At 45.2% G+C, this 16,958-nt stretch overlaps 1 protein-coding gene across 3 annotated transcripts in view; it reads left to right on the top strand.

Moving 5' to 3' along the window:
- The window catches only part of RNASEH2A (ribonuclease H2 subunit A), a 34,238-nt gene that overhangs the window by 2,561 nt on the left and 14,719 nt on the right, over window positions 1–16,958 (top strand). For all 3 annotated transcript variants that reach the window (XM_073587420.1, XM_073587421.1, XM_073587422.1), the window contains exons 2-4: window positions 1,024–1,095; window positions 4,266–4,392; window positions 5,315–5,402. In XM_073587420.1, the coding sequence (XP_073443521.1) occupies window positions 1,024–1,095; window positions 4,266–4,392; window positions 5,315–5,402 (287 nt within the window). The remainder of the gene's footprint in view (window positions 1–1,023; window positions 1,096–4,265; window positions 4,393–5,314; window positions 5,403–16,958) is intronic.

Below are 16,958 nucleotides of genomic sequence, written 5' to 3' on the forward strand. Positions count from 1 at the left end.
TTGGGCTCGTCCCGGAGGGTAGGAGGGGAGTGTCTGAAATGGGATAAAGGCTAGTGTAAGGCCATGTAATCACTCTGTTATGCAAGCGGTCCTCTTCAGAAGGGGAGGTCATATGAAGTAACGTGCTGTGAAGCACCTAGGAGCCAGCTGGCAGACCATGTTCCCCCTGCGGTCCAGCACAAACAAGGTCAAACATCAACCTGGTAATTGACATGATCCATCTGCTCATATGTTTTGTCCTACATCTATTTGCATATCTGACCATCGTATATTTATAACCATCGTGTATATAGTGCTGTCTAGTGTGCCCTTAAGGTGACTAAATATATAATTAAACCTTGGGCTGCTCTTTTATCTTGATCCACATGTCCGTTTCTCAGTTTAACTTTCCAATTTACCGGGGCTTGTTTCTGACCCGATCTAACACGGACTGGGCTTATATCGAATGAGGAACCAGTGTCAATCCTACCGGGCTGGCAGCGCTCTGTTTCACTGGTGCTAGTGAAAGGGGCCTCTCAGCCTGTCAGGGTTGTGACCGAGTGTGGTGCTACATCCTCTCACTCCCCATGCCTCCCTGGGCCCATGTGGACAGGGGATGTCTGTAAAAACTGTGCCAAGCTGACCTTGTTTCCCCAGGTGGTGCAGAATGTCATGTGGGTGCAAGTGGGGAGACCGCACTATGTGATCCTTCTGACGTAATAGTGACGTCTGGCGGGATGGCGAGGTGCTGTTTCATCACACGGAGTTTTATACACAAACCTTTCTCATAAAATGTTAGTGTTGCAGGAAGGTGCCCAGAACTGTCACCTGCTGATTGGCCAAACACAGTGAGTCAGGTTACATGTTATAATTAAGTTATTTCTACATAATCCAGATTTTGAGTGTAAAAATTATTCTAGGAGCAAAAGGTGAAAGCTCCAGACTGGTGCCAGATTATCAAATGCTGAATTACTAGAATAGTCCTAGTAATATCCACATTGTCCCTGGTCTCCATCACTGTGTGGTCCTGTTACTTCTCTGCAGGTCCCATGGTTTACGGCATTTGTTATTGTCCTGTTTCCCGGAAGAAAGATTTGGAAGACCTGAAAGTTGCAGGTAACTTTTTTTTTTTTTTTTTTTTTTTCTTCTTCTTTTCATGGGTGATAGTGGGGTCTGACTGCTGTTGCTGTCTTGCGATAGTATTAAACAGGGCTGTGGAGTCGGAGTTAGTTTTGGTCGGAGTCGGTAGAAATGTACCGACTCCGACTCCAGCTTTAAAAAAAAATGTATTAATATTTCATAATTGAACTTTCATATGAATTTTATAAATGTTACTCAAATATATATGTTCTATCAAACTATGAACAACAGTGATAAGCAGTTCTGCTGGAGATAGAGACATTTATTACTTCTTGTGTGTCACTGTTCTCCACTGCCCTTATCTAATCTTATACTTGGTTAACATCATGCTGCCCCAACCCCCCTACTTACAATGTATGAAACTGAAAGTGAAAATGTGTTGCAAATTCTTAGTAAAGCTCCTCCTCTAGACTAGATCCTACTAGGTGTGCATCTTCCAAGCATCTCACAGCTGCCTGCTACTCAGAAGAGGAAGACTGTAAGAAGTATTATCCTTTCAACAAACTTTGCATCAGTTAACTGTGAGTACATGAGGAATAATAACAGTATTACTGACCACTATATCAGTTGTACGACCTGGCAATAGCTTTTCTACAATTGTTTTTAGGAAAAACAATTGTCATTTGGATTGTGAATGCAGAATTAAAAACCTGAGAATGTCAATGAAGCATTACATTAAATCAGCTGTATTTGAACATTTCACCATCACTCAAGATAGAAAACATTATGTCTGTCAGTGTATGACAAATGATCCAGACGAAAACAAATGCTGTGAAGCCAAGATGAGTGCATATTCAGGCAAAGAGAAAAATGCTCCTACCAGAGCTTCTAATCTAAAGAGACATTTACAGCGCTTTCATCCAGAAGTGCTGAAAGCAGTGGATGAGAGAGACTGCATCCAAACCAATGAACCAGTGCCCAGCTCTTCCAGCCAAACAAAGGAGCAGAGAACTTTGCAGCCATCAGTTGCAAGATATTTTGTCAGTGACAAAGTTACTGTGCCAATGACAGTAGATACATTTAAAAAACAGATCATAGAGCTTGTTGTAAAGGATAGTGTGCCTATTTCATTATTTTCACGACCAGCTTTTGTGTGTCTGAATGGGGAAATGGCCCGCAAGCTTGGTGTTTCTCTGGAGAGAGAGAGTATTAGAAAATTAGTAATCGAAGAAGCTTTTAAACAAAAGGAAGAACTTAAAAAAACTCTCAAGGGACGCTTTCTGTTTCTTAAAATGGATGCCTGCGCACGTCAGAGTGAACTATTTTGCCATCAATGTCCGATTTGTTTGTGACAAAAATGAAATAGTTACCAAGACATTGGCAGTAAAAGACACCAAAGCTCATCACACCAGTGAGTTTCTCCAGGTCTTGGTGGAAAAGGTTCTGCAAGACTATGAACTTAAAAAAGAGCAAGTTCTTTCTGTCGTAACTGACAATGCTTCAAATATGATAAGTACTATTAAGCTAATGAATGAGAGTAATGATGGTGACCAGCAGCTAGAAGAACATTCTGGGTCCACAGACACAGAAATGTTTGAAATAGAGGAACACAGTATTGTAACTGAGGAGCAAACTGAAGTTGCTTCAGATGAACAGCAACATGATAGTTTAGATGATCTTGTTGAAACTGTGTTAATATGTTCTTTCATTCATCACATGCGCTGTGTTGTGCATACGCTACAGCTGGCTATAAGAGACAGTCTGCAAGAAGGACATGCTGCTGCACTGATTGGCAAGGTGAGAAAATTGGCTACTGTTGCCAGAACCCCTAAAGTTGACTCAATTTTGAAGAGACGTGCTGGAAAAGGGGCAATTATTGATCAAGCCACACGATGGGGCAGTACTTAATTCAGCGCTTGGTTGAACTGAAAACCTTTCTTGTAGACATGGCTAACCCTCAACTGACGCTAAATGAAAGTCTGGAATTAGGTGACTGAGCTGGAAAAATTGCTAGAGCACCCATTTACAGTGACTAAAAAATTACAAGCAGAGGACTTAACTCCAGGTATTTTCTTAAAGGAGTGGAAGAACCTGATGTTTCGCCTGTCCCAAAGAGGAGGGTTAATTGCAAGTGGCATTGCTACATCAATGAAACGGATAGAGGAGCTACTAATACAAAATAACATTCTTTTGGCAGCTGTTTATGTAGACCCAATGCATCGGATTCTTCTAGATGATCAACAGCTAAGTAAAGGAAAAGAAGCTCTGTTTGAAATAGCAGTAAGGATGAAAGGGTTGCAGAACAGTCAGGAGGAACAAGAAGAATTTGGTCGTCCTGCCACATCTTCACCCTCATCAACTGATGAAGAATTTAATTTCGAAAAATATTTGGATCACAAGGACCGTGCAAAGCGTTCCCGCATAGAAGAGTCATCCCCATCAAGGAACACAGCCAGTACATTTCAGCAGAATTTTTCATGTGCACTAAAAGAAATTGAGAAATTTGACCGTTCATCAAAAATAACAGTGCAACAAGCGATTCCTCTGTATCCTGACATTGTCGGAGATGTTGCCCGAGTGGTTACTGCTTTGCCACCAACACAAGTTAGTGTAGAGAGGTTGTTCTCTGCTCTCAAAATAATTATATCAGATTTGAGGGCATCCATGAAGGAGGATCTGACAGAGGCAATACTTTTTCTGAGGACAAATTTATAGATTTCTTCTTATTAACTGCATAAAAGTGTTTATTGCATATTTACTTACAGCTTAGAAAAGTTTATAAAAGTTATTTGCTATATTCTAATTGTATTCTAATGTAGTTTTTGCTCTAAGTGGTCTGATTACTTATATGATGGTGAGAAACTGAATAAGCACGATGTTTAATATTTTACAACAGTAAATTTGTTGTTATGAATTGGCCATTTATGAAGGAGTCGGAGCCTGATAAAATCCAGGAGTCTGAGTCGCAACTGTGGCTTACCGACTCCACAGCCCTGGTATTAAAGGGCTTGTTGATCATAAAAAGGGTTTTCTATTATACCCTCCATAAGCAGCGCACCTTTGTATGTGGCACTATTTGGTCTTGCAGCAATACCTGTTTGTTGATGTCTCATGGATGTGAGTGGCGCCGTTTGTGAGTGGAGCTCTCTGACTTCTCCTCCTGATTGCAAATTTAATTAACTTTTTTTTTTTTTTTCTCCTTTTAGACTCCAAAACTTTGAGTGAAGCTGAGAGGGAGCGGCTGTTTGAGAAGTTGGATGGGGCACTGGACTTCATTGGCTGGACTCTTCACATACTGTCGCCTAATGTCATCTCTACCAGCATGCAGCAGAGGTGACGACTCGGTGACCTGGATCGAGTATAGATATCCATAGCATTAGTCACTCTTTCATTATTACACTGTAGTCTTTTTACCTGATGTCAGTGACAGCGACTAGTTCTGTGTATTCAGTGACAGTGAGTTTTTTTTGTAGAAAAACCTGTCCCTTTTAAAGCTCTATTCAGTTTGTTTTTTGAGGCATTCAAAAACTGAGCTTTACAAGCGGAATCGTCTTCAGGAAATTCTCATAATTGGAACAATAGAACAAGTCTATGTAGACACATAACAGGCTGGTAGAAGGCATCCAAATTGTGAAATACTAATGGAGGCCGCCAACCCTGTAGTCCGGCCAATAAGGAATTTATCAGAATGCTACCACATTGCTTCAAAATTGTGACATGGACCCCCCCCCATAAAAATACTTTTCAGAGGGGGAGAAACAAAAGGGCTCAAAAATTCATGTGAAATTTTCAAAGAATTTTGGCGCAAGCTGTGTGCACTCAACATCTTTTTCAGGTGGATTCCCCAGAAGACGCCTGAAACTGTGTCCCATAAAATTAACATAACGTCAAAAGGACTCTGCTGTTCACATGTTCTGTCTTATGTCACTTCATTCAACTGCTTTAGGGTTCGGAACATTATTATACTGAACTCTGTAAGAGAAGCGACATGATAATTCTTCAGTCTCCTTTCACTCCAAAGCCAGTGGTGCTGTCACAAGAATGACGGTAAAGCCATGTTAGTAAAATTTCTTCCGGTGTCTTCCTGAAGCATCTTCGCCCGAAAAAACTCCACATCTAAAAGATTCTTTGCCCATCGCTTTATTCTGATTTTAAATTAACTAGGCTTTGCCCTGGCTAATGGGTTTATTACATTTATATTCCAGGTTTTATCAGTCACTGAGATTTTCATACACTTCTGTGTTTGTTTTTTCAGGGCTAAATATAATCTCAATGCCTTATCCCACGACACTGCAATAGGACTCATTCAGCACGCTCTGGACCATGGCGTACAAGTAACAGAGGTTTGTACAAAAAGGGATTTTGTATCACAGCAGCAAAGGCAACTGCACGGAAATGAATGACCTATAATAGTTGTTTGCAAGAAAGGGGTAAGTGTGTGTGTGTGTGTGTGTGTGTGTGTGTGTGTGTATATATAATCAAGTAAATTTCCATTAATTTTATAACAGTTAGACATACACAAATAACATTCTCAACTAAAGGCGTTTAACCCCCTTACCCATACCCCGAACACCCCCCACCCTCCAACATATGTTATACAGAATACCATATAGATATACAACCGTACAAAACAGAAATCGGGCTGCTTTAGGCCAGCCAAGTTTAAAGGCACACAGCCGATTGGCATTTGTGAACGCAACTTATACACGTCTAACAAGATCCTATCGAGGCTGATCACTGTTTACCTCCAAGCCAGGGACCCCATTATTTATCAAAATATTTACTTCTATCCCTTTTGAGGTATACCCCTTTTTCTAATGATATGAGCGTCTCATCTTGATAAACTGTCGGGAGTTGCAGAAATCCAGTTTTTACAATCAGTTTTCTAGCCATGTATAGTTATCGAGCTATGGCAAGTTTCCCAGTCTCAGCAGTACCCAGTTCATCTACATATCCCAGTTTGCAGGTTAGAGGATTACTAGTCACCGTGCACCCATAGGCTGACTCTATATGGCCCAAAACTGCTCCCCAATATGAGTGCAAACGCTGGCATGACCATAACGTGCAATATTCCTGCTTCCTGTTGGGAGCACTTCGGGCATCCAGAATCATTTCCAAGACCCATTTTAAACATTTCAGGTGATCTGTATAATCTGTGAATGACATAGAGCTATGAGAGTCGTTTGGGCTCACTACCCGAAAGATTGGGTATGGATTCCAGCACTGAAGCACATTCATCATCTGTGATGGCACCAACCTCCGTCTGCCATTTCTGTCTAACCAACAGAAGGAATTTCTAAAGGAAGGCAGAGAAGGTCACCATATATATATTACCCCCCTTCGTGGCTCTCTGAGCAAATAGTGTCCAATACCACATCACTCTGAGTTTTAACATCTTTCACTTTATATTGGGCTCTATAGGTGTATTTGAGTTGAAAGTATTGAAAGAAGCAACTGTCAGGTAGATGGAACTCTTTTTGCAGACAGTGAAAGTATTTAAGCTCCTCATTGCCGACCACCTGGTGAATGTACTGTATACCCATATTCTTCCAGTTCCCTACCTCGGTTAGTTTGGCATTTTCCGAGTAAGTCATTATTCCAAATAGTTGTGTACATTGATAAGTGTTTGATTTTAAACCAAACCTTGGAAATTAAGTCGAATGTAGGGTATACTGAGAGACCCCCATACCTGTCTGCTTCTAAACTATCCACAAGGGGCCCCTGTCCCACAGTATTTTGAATAATTTTACAGACGGAACTGCCAGAGTCACTTACTTTCCAACCCTTCATATGTTGGTATTGAGCCACCAGAAAATATAACATGCATTGGGCAGTGCCAAGCAATTGTCGTCTTTTGGCCTCTGCAAAGTTTCTAGTCTTAATCTGGACTGCCCTTTTACACCAGATCAAATCTCTGAAATCGTGTTTATTTTATGGACTCTAGATAGCGGGAGCCAAATGGGAGCATTATTGTAGAATATATAAAATCAGAGGCATCAAGACAGTTGTAATAAGATTTAACCTGCCCACCACAGAGAGTTGGAGATTACACCATGCTGTTATTTTGCACTTCATTTTGTCTAGAAGAGGCAGTAGATTCTGTTTTTCATAATCTCTAAGAGGGGTCGATATTACCAACCACAAGTGTTTGAACTGGGAAACAACCTCTATTTGGGTATGCTGAATGTCTGATCGGTCTACCGGGCCATATAAGGGGAATAGTACAGATTTATCCCAGTGAATAGTCAGACCTGACAACTGCCCAAACTGGTTAAGTATATCCATAGTCTCCCAGAAACAGCTGAAGGTCATCCGCATATAATGTGATCTTCTCTTCTTTATTACCACATTGAAATCCTCTAACTTCAGATGAATTCCTCACTACTGCTGCTAAGGGTTGTATAGCAATGGCAAACAATGGGGACAGAGGACACCCCTGCTGTCTAAAGGTACTGTCACACTTAGCGATGTACCAGCGATCCCGACCAGCGATATGATGCGGTCAGGATCGCTGGTACATCGCTAAGTGGTCGCTAAGTGAGCTGCCACATAGGCAGATCTCACTAGCGACATCGCTGGGGACGGGGATCGCTACTTACCTGTCACACCAGGCGATCCTGCGTCCTCCCGCCCGGCTCCACGCGTCGCTCGTCCTCACAGCAGGAAGCGCCACAGGAAGCTGACGACGAGAAACAGTCCTGGACGTTCTCGCGCGATCAGCGATAACCAGCGGGGGAGCCGGTCGTAGGTAAGTATCAGACATAGCGATATCGCTAGCAATATCGCTATAACGTCACTAGTTATAGCGATATTGCTAGCGATATCTCTTAGTGTGACATGCCCTTTATGCCTCTATATAATCTGACGCTTTGAGACAGCTCACCGTTTGCTTTGATTGTAGCGATAAGGGAGTAGTATAGCAACTGCACCCATGATATAAACATGGGTCCGAACCCCATTTTCTTCAACACCTCCCAGAGAAAGCTCCATTCTATGCTATTGAAGGCCTTAGCTGCATCCAATGACAGCACCACTCTATACCCAATGTTTTCTGCTGGGAGCTGCATATTAAATAAAGAGGCGGCGCAAATTAACTGCTGTGGATTTGTTGGCCATAAAGCCAGTTTGTTCTGGATGTATCACTTAAGACATTCCTGACAACCTATTAGCTAATATTATAGCCAATATTTTGATATCAACAGTCAATAGGGAAATGGGTCTATATGACTCTGGAAGCCGAGGATCTTTGCCTTTTTTTAAGGATAATCGTAATTGCCTCTCTCATGGATGGTGGTAATGAACTCGCAGCAAGAATGATTGTATGGCTGTAACAAATTTGGGAGTAATACCTTTTGTTAAAACGTTTATACACCTCTGCAGGGAGGCCATCTGCTCCTGGTGCCTTACCACCCAGCATAGAAGATGGAGCATTTTCTAGTTCCTCCAGCGACAGGGGACTATCCAGAGCCCTCCTCTCATCTTCAGATAATGTGGGCAACATGTCCATTTCTAAGAAATTTGAAATATCTCCTTCCAGAAGCCTAACCTTTGAAGAGAATAGTGTCTCATAAAATGAAAGCAGAATCTCTTCCGTAGACCCTGCCCATTCCCCATTTTATGGGATGAGTCCCTTTGCGCTTCAGTAACGAGATGGTAAGTGCCCTACTTGTTCACCTTCTTCCAAAAAAAGATGCTTTCCTGAAAGGCTCTTTTCCTCTCAGCTTTTTCCAGTAATGTCCATGTAGCCAGGGACTGGGCTGTTTTTAAGCCTACTTTGAGCCTCAGGTGTAGGACCATCTATCATGTTCTCTTCAGGCTGCCTGTATTCTTGAAAGACTGCCTGATCTGCCTTTTTAGTTTTCATTTTGCCCCTAGTTATTTCTCTAATAAATATCCCTCTCAGGTAGGCCTCCATAGACTCCCAGACCATTGGAATAGATGCTGTTCCATTATTAATTTGGAATAACTGAGGTCTATGGCCACTTTTTCTACATTTATGACTTGTAGCCAGAACTGATTTAATCTCCAGAGCCTAGGGGCGTTTGTGCCCAATTTGAGTGAAATCCGAAGAGGACTGTGATCCAAGATAACTCTAGGCAAGTATTGAATATCTCCCACCAGGTGATCTATAGCCATATTCCCTAGCGCCAAATCTATACGTGACAAGGAATTATGTGGTGTAAAATAACACGAGTATTGATAGGTATGAGGAAATCTATTTCTCCATAAATCTACCAGCGCAACCTCTTTAATGCTGTTATGTTCCCTTCTTTCCTAATGGGGTCATGTTTCCCTTTATCCCAATGGGAGTCCCTAATATTAACACCCCCAATAATCTAGAGCAGAGTCCCCTGATTAGACAGATAAAGCTAATATTTTTTTTGCATAACCTTACCAGATTATGGAGGCAAGACAGACGGAAACGATGGATATTACTGTATGAAATATCTTACCGGTTAACTATACAAATCGTCCTTCTGCATCTATACCCACTTTAATTAGGCTAAACAGTAATGAAGCGTGAACCATGATAGAGACTTCCCTAGAATATGAAGAGAAGATGGAGTGGTAACTCGCCTGCATCCATCTCCTCCTCATAGTACAAAGTCTCTCTTTTGTGAGGTGTTTCTTGCAAACATACTATGGAAGGATTTTGTGGTTGAATGTACTGAAGGATCGCTGCTCCTTTTTGTCCCATCTGAAGGACCCCTGACATTCCAGCTTATAATCTCCGTTGTTCCAGACATGATTGCTAGGATCATATATTGTACTTAAGATCGTTATGAATGCCATTACACTGTGCCTTTACTATAAACCAGTACTTCAAGGAATCATCTTGTGATTGCCCCCCCATACATAACAAATAACCCTTCTGTCCCCCCCCCCCAAACAGTAGAGTATTGTTTTCCTTTCTTGCCCAGAGAGTAGGCGAGAATACTAGTGCAGTTGGCAGGACGGCAGACATTTACTGGCAGGAAGTTTATCTATCTCTGCATATGTTTCAGCATATGGTACCACACTAACCTAAGTCAAGTAGTAAGGAGGGAAAAGAGAAAACATTCAAGTCCGATAGCTACCCCATCCGGAATATCTACTCTATAAAGTCATAAGCATGGACCTGCAGCACTACTACATCATCTTCCACCACTCTATTAACTACTCAGCATCATGACGTATTGGTCTTTAGTGTTGATCTAGCCACTGCATGGCCTCTTCTGGACCTGGAAAAAAATGGATTGCTTTCAGAGCAACCAATCGCAGACGGGCCGGCTACATAATGAAATATGACAATCCAAAGTTCCTTAGGTGTCTTTTAACCTCCGAGAATTTAATCCCTTTGTTTTTGCACCTCAGTGGAATAATCTGGAATCAATATAGTGTCTCGATCCTTATAGTGCAGAATTTTTGACAGCATTGGTCTAGGAGGGTGACCCAGAGGCAGGGGTCTGGACGGGATCTGGTGGGCTCTCTCCACTGCAAACAGTGCAGACAGGACATTTACTCCAAATTTTGTTTTTAAGCCAGTTTTCTGTGAATTCGGTGGGAGCGTTCCCTTCTGTTTCTTCAGTAATCCCTATTCTCAAATTATTCCGTCTCAGGCGATTTTTCAAGGTTCTGTTTTAGCAATTCAGAAATGCGTTGGACTGACCTCTCCTGGATCCTCTTAACATTGGCAATGTCATCCTCATTTGTGCCCACTCTCTTCCACTGCACTTGTCCTTTAACCCCTTCCCGACTCATGACTCCTACGTAGGCGTCATTAAACGCTGTGCCAATACGACCTATGATGCCGTCATGATAGGCGTCATGATATAAATCACCCTCCTGCAGGTCGGGTGACCGGGGTCACTGAAAGGTCACCTGCCCAGCGCACACAGGAGGCTTTGTGCTTCACCACAGGGGGCGTTGCTTAGCCCCCACATGGCTACGATCGCTCTGATTGGCTGTTAAATGTGAAACAACCAATCAGAGCGATAGTAATTTTTCATCAATAAAAATTGATGAAATATTACAATCCAGCCAGACACTAATCTGCCCCCCCCCCCCCCCCCACATCGGACTGACGGCAGTGATCGGCTGCTGCCGTCACGATCTGCTCCCCTTCCCTCCACTCCGCCCATGCAGTCCAATTTCCCACCCACCCCTCCCGGTACCTTGTATGTCCCACTCTGGCTCCCGGTGTCCCGCCGTCCTGGACATGGGTGCCGCCATCTTGGAAAATGGGGGGGGGGGGGGGGGGGCTCATGCGCAGTGCGCCTGCTCGAATCTGCAACGCTGCAGATTCATTCATTTATTTTGATCACTGTGATCAACTCTCACAGTGATCAAAATGAACAAAAGCATAAATCACCGCCCCCCGTAGACAGGTACAAATAATAAAATAAAAATATTTTCTTTATTTTTCAATTAGGATTAGAGATTGGGGCTGGGGCTGGAATTGGGGTTGGGGCTGGAATTGGGGTTGGGGCTGGAATTGGGGTTGGGGCTGGAATTGGGGTTGGGGCTGGAATTGGGGTTGGGGCTGGAATTGGGGCTGGAATTAGGGGTGGGGCTGGAATTGGGGTTAGGCTTATGGTTAGGGTTAGAGGTGGGATTAGGGTTAGGGGTGTGTTGGGGTTCGGTTGGAGTTAGAATTGAGGGGTTTCCACTGTTTAGGCACATCAGGGGGTCTCCAAATGCGACATGGCGCCACCATTTATTCCAGCCAACTTTGCGTTCAAAAAGTCAAACAGTGCTCCCTCCATTCCGAGCCCCGACGTGTGCCCAAACAGTGGTTTACCCCCACATATGGGCTATAAGCGTACTCAGGAAAAATTGCACGACAACTTTGCGGGTCTAATTTCTCCTTTACCCTTGGGAAAATAAAAAAATTGGGGGCTAAAAAAAATTATTTTTGTGGGGAAAAAAATGAGTTTTTTTAATTTTCACGGCTCTGCATTATAAACTTCTGTGAAGCACTTGGGGGTTCAAAGTGCTCACCACATATCTAGATAAGTTCCTTAGGGGGTCTAGTTTCCAAAATGGGGTCACTTATGGGGGAGATCCAATTTTTAGGCACATCAGGGGCTCTCCAAACGCGACATGGTGTCCCCTAACGATTGGAGCTAATTTTACATTCAAAAAGTGAAATGACGCCGCTCCTTCCCTTCTGAGCCCTGCCATGCGCCCAAACAGTGGTTCCCCCCCCCACATATGGGGTATCAGTGTACTCAGGACAAACTGGACAACAACTTTTGTGGTCCAATTTATCCAGTTACCCTTGTGAAAATATAAAGTAGCGGGCTAAAAAATCATTTTGGATGAAAAAAAATGATTTTTTCCCTTCATCCATGACAGCACACCTGAAAGAGGGATCTGCCCCGCCAGGACTGGAACCTACTGAGATATAAGGGGCGGCACCTCTCCCCCCGCTTCAGTTAGGTTCCTGTCCTGGAAGGAATCCCACTGTCGGCGGTGCCTGTCATGGGCGAAGGGAAAACGAGGAGAAAAGAAAAAAAAAAAGGACACAGTCCCGGCGTGGGAAGATCAGGTTGCCTTACCTGTAGCGCTGGCCGTCGGGTGCTGGAGGCACAGTCCTCGGGGTCCTCCGGGGCTCCGGGTTCGTGTGGGCGCAGGTGGGATCCCGGTGGCTCCTGGAAGCCCCCAGCGCGCCGCGATCCCCGAGGCGTCTGGCAAGGGAAAGACGCGGGCGTCTTCCGGCTGCTGACGTCAGCGGCGCAGAGGATTGTGGGTGCGCCGGCTGACGTCAGCAGAAGACGACGGTGTCATGGTGCCTGGTGCGACGCTGGCTGGCTTTCTGAAGCGGTCGTCCGGCGGTCGCAGGGGGGAGGGGAGGAGACACCCACCAGGACGGAGGCCACATTTAAACGAGGAGCAGCGGCAGGGCAGGCGGTGCAAGAATGGAGTCAGAGCAGGAGAGGTCCTTCTCTCTGCCTCCCTCACAGCCCTCTGGCCGCAAACATGGAAGCCGCTCGAGCAGCAGCTGCCCCACAGCCGCAGGTCGGGAGATTCCTCAAGGTCCAGAGAGCACAGGTCACGTGCTCCGACGCAGCCTCCTAGTCCGGTACCCTTGATTACGGGTGGTGAGTGATTTTCGTGAATGCTAGCATTTGTTAATAGGGTTTCTCTGTTGTATGTTTGACCCCGTAGGAAAGGCCCAAAAAAGTGGGAAGTAAGAAGAATAATAGGGACTGTGCCATATGTAAAATGGCCCTAGTAAGAGACTGGCAGAAAGACCTCTGCGCCAGTTGCATTCAGTGGACCATGGTAGAGGAAGCGCCTAGTTTCGCGGCTAATCTGATATCGGCCCTTAGGTCGGAAATGGAGGGTTCAATTAAGATCCTATTGAAAAAAGGGAGGAAAGGTAGAAAGAATCCCCCTAGTTCTCCCTCAATTTCCTCTTCGGCCTCGTCTCAAACAGAACAGGCGTCGTCCTCAGACAGCGACACGGAGTAAGCCATGTTTCCCGGTAGACACAGATGCTCTCCTAAAGGGAGAAGAAAACGGATGTTTCCAGTGAACGAAATGATCCAAGCGCTTATTGAGAGAGAGTGGAGGAAACCCGAAAAATCAGGGGCTCTTCCCTCCACCTCTAAGAGACGATACCCCTTTGAGCACAAGGATGCGGAAATATGGGACAAGGTCCCAAAAATAGACGCAGCGGTATCCAGGTCTTCCGAAAAATCGGCCCTGCCCCTGGAAGATTCAGGGGTTCTTAGGGACCTGCTAGACAAAGCGGATTCATATTTGAGGCATGCATGGGAAGCGACAGCGGGAGGATTAAAGCCGGCGATAGCCGGTACCTGCACGGTACGCTCCCTGATGATCTGGCTGCAGCAGTTAGAAGAGAAGCTAGCATCAAAGGTCCCAAGAGAGAAGATATTGGCAGATATGTATCTCTTGCATGGGGCAGCAGCTTTTTTAGCAGATACCTCGGCGGAGTCTGAGGTTGACGGCTAGGGCGGCAGGATTATCAAATGCTACCAGATGTGCCCTATGGCTTAAAGGCTGTCCAGGTGACCTGCAGTCTAAAGCTAAACTGTGCTCCCTCCCCTGTGATGGTCGGTTCTTATTAGGGAAGAACTTAGACGATATCCTGGAAAAGGCAAGCAATAGGAAAAAAAGGCTTCCCCAGGTTCCCAACAGAGCAAAGAAGACAGCCCTTTCGGAAGGGTGAAAGATTCAATAGGGGGCGTCCTCCGGCTGACAGAAGAAGATGGGAGGATAAAAGTAAAAAAGTCGGGATTTATGTTTGGTGGGGGTACCTCCACCTCAAAAAAATCGCCACAATGACGCCAGTATTCCAGTAGGGGGGAGATTGGCACTCTTTTCCCAGGCCTGGGAAAAGATCTCCTCCAATACCTGAATCCTAGGCGTCTTAAGAGAAGGCCTGAGAATCCCCTTTGTTCGCCAGCCAAAAGCCGTGTTTGTCGTTACCCCTATCAGAAAGGCGACCGAAGAACAGTTGGCCTTAGAAGCGGAGGTCCTGAACCTGATAGACAAGCAGGTCCTTTACGAAGTCCCAGACACACAGAAGGGAAGGGGGTTCTGTTCACCCCTTTTTCTGATAAAGAAACCGGACCAATTGTTCAGGACAATTATAAACCTCAGAGGGCTCAATCGGTGGATAAGGAATCAGACCTTCAAGATGGAGTCGGTGACTACGGCCATAAATCTACTACATCAAGATTGTTTTATGACCGTAGTTGATCTGAAGGATGGATATTATCACATCCCTATCCATCCAAATTACCAGAAATACTTGAGGGTAGCGCTTTATATCCAAGGCGTACTGAGGCATTTCCAATTCAGAGCTCTTCCGTTTGGCATATCTATAGCCCTGAGGGTTTTCACCAAGGTCATAGCGGAGGTAACAGCCTTCCTCCGGATTCACGATACGGTCATAATAACCTATCTGGACGATTTCCTCATAGTGGGCAGCTCAGGGGACCACTGTACGGCACAATTGAGCCGGGTGACAGACACCTTACAAGAATTAGGGTGGATAATAAATTTCAAAAAGTCAAAACTACAACCCGTAAAGCAACAGACCTTCCTGGGATTTATCCTGGACTCAGGGAAGCAGGCGTGTCTGCTTCCGGATACCAAAATAGAGAAGGTGCAGAACATGGCTTTGGCTGCCCGAAACTAACCTCAGATGACGTTGAGGAAGGCGATGTCTCTACTAGGTACCCTGACGTCCTGTATTCCGGCGGTCAGGTGGGCTCAATTTCACACCCATCAACTCCAGTGGGAGATACTATCAGCACAAAGATCGCTAAGAGGGCGTTTAGAAGGATGGCGGGAGCTTTCCTTAGAGACCAGAGACTCTCAACTGGTGGCTGGACAGTACAAACTTGGTCTCAGGAATACCTTGGGACAAACAGACGACAGACGTGATTCTAACAGACGCAAGCTCCTCGGGGTGGGGGGCACACCTAAGGGGTCACGTAGGTCAGGGTTCCTGGACGCCTCAAGAAATGGGGGCATCCTCCAACCGGAGAGAACTGTGGGCAGTGAACAAAGCCCTAAGCCACTTGATTCTCCTACTCAGGGGTCACAATGTCTGCATAATGTTGGACAGCAAAGTAACGGTGGCATACATCAACCACAAAGGGGGGACAAGATCACGCTCCCTAATGAAAGCAGCAGACGACATCCTTGGCAGAGCGGAGCAACACTTACGCTCCTTAACAGCCTTACACATAAAAGGGGCAGAAAACATAGAGGCCGATTTCCTGAGCCGCAATACTCTGAGGCAAGGAGAATGGGCTCTAAATTGGTCCGTTTTTCAAAAAACGCAGCTTTGGGGAAAACCAGTGATAGACCTCTTTGCCAACAAGCACAACAGGCAAACAGGTTTTGCTCACTAAACCCGAGGGAAAATCCATGGGCAGTGGACTCATTGCACATTCAGTGGAACTTCAGACTAGCCTATGCGATCCCAACAGTTGTCAAGAAGATCAGGAGCGATCAAGCCAGAGTGATTCTAATAACCCCATTTTGGCCAAAAAGGCCCTGGTTTACTCTACTGCGGAGAATGTCCCTCTCCGATCCATGGGTTCTGCCAGAAATCCCGGACCTACTAGCACAAGGCCCAATATTCCACACTCAAGTCAAACTATTCCATCTGACGGCGTGAAATTTGAAAGGTCGCTTTTAAGGGATAGAGGTTTCTCTCCCGGGTTGGTGGCCACCCTGCTTAAGAGTAGAAAACCGGTGACGACTAATATCTACGGCAGAACATGGAATAAATTCCTACAGTTCCTAGGTAAGCCGTTAGAACAAGAACCCCCGATTAGTGCCATCTTGGAGTTTTTACAATCGGGGTTGCAGCTGGGGTTAACGGTAAATACGCTTAAAGTTCAGGTGTCTGCACTAGGGGAGCTCTACAACTGCAACTTGGCAGCAAATAGATGGGTATCCCGATTCATCAAATCCTGTCATAGGGCTAGACCTATTCCAATACCCAGAATAGCCCCTTGGGATTTAAACCTAGTACTAGAGGTTCTTACAAAGGAACCATATGAGCCGTTACATCAGCTCCCCATAAAATTTCTGACCCTAAAAACCATCATTTTAGTGGCCCTTACGTCGGCCCGCAGAATAAGCGACTTGCAGGCTTTCTCAGTGAATCCACCCTAAACACAAGTTTTTCAGGACAGGGTGGTACTAAGAACAGACCCCGCTTATCTGCCTAAGGTAGCATCAGATTTCCATCGGGGTGGGGGGCGTGGCCTGCTTGCTAATGGCACCGGTCACTTAGCTGCTGAGCTCCAGCCACTTCGACTCCTAATCGGCTCATTGCGGCTCGCCAGCGGCACCAATCTCTCTGCACACGGGGGGGGGGGGAGTGCTGCGGAGGTATCCAGGATCGTAGCATGCCAAGGGGAAAATCC

Source organism: Dendrobates tinctorius, unplaced genomic scaffold (genome assembly GCF_039654945.1).
Source record: "Dendrobates tinctorius isolate UK_male_01 unplaced genomic scaffold, ASM3965494v1 ptg000099l, whole genome shotgun sequence".
Classification (NCBI taxonomy): Eukaryota; Metazoa; Chordata; class Amphibia; order Anura; family Dendrobatidae; genus Dendrobates; species Dendrobates tinctorius.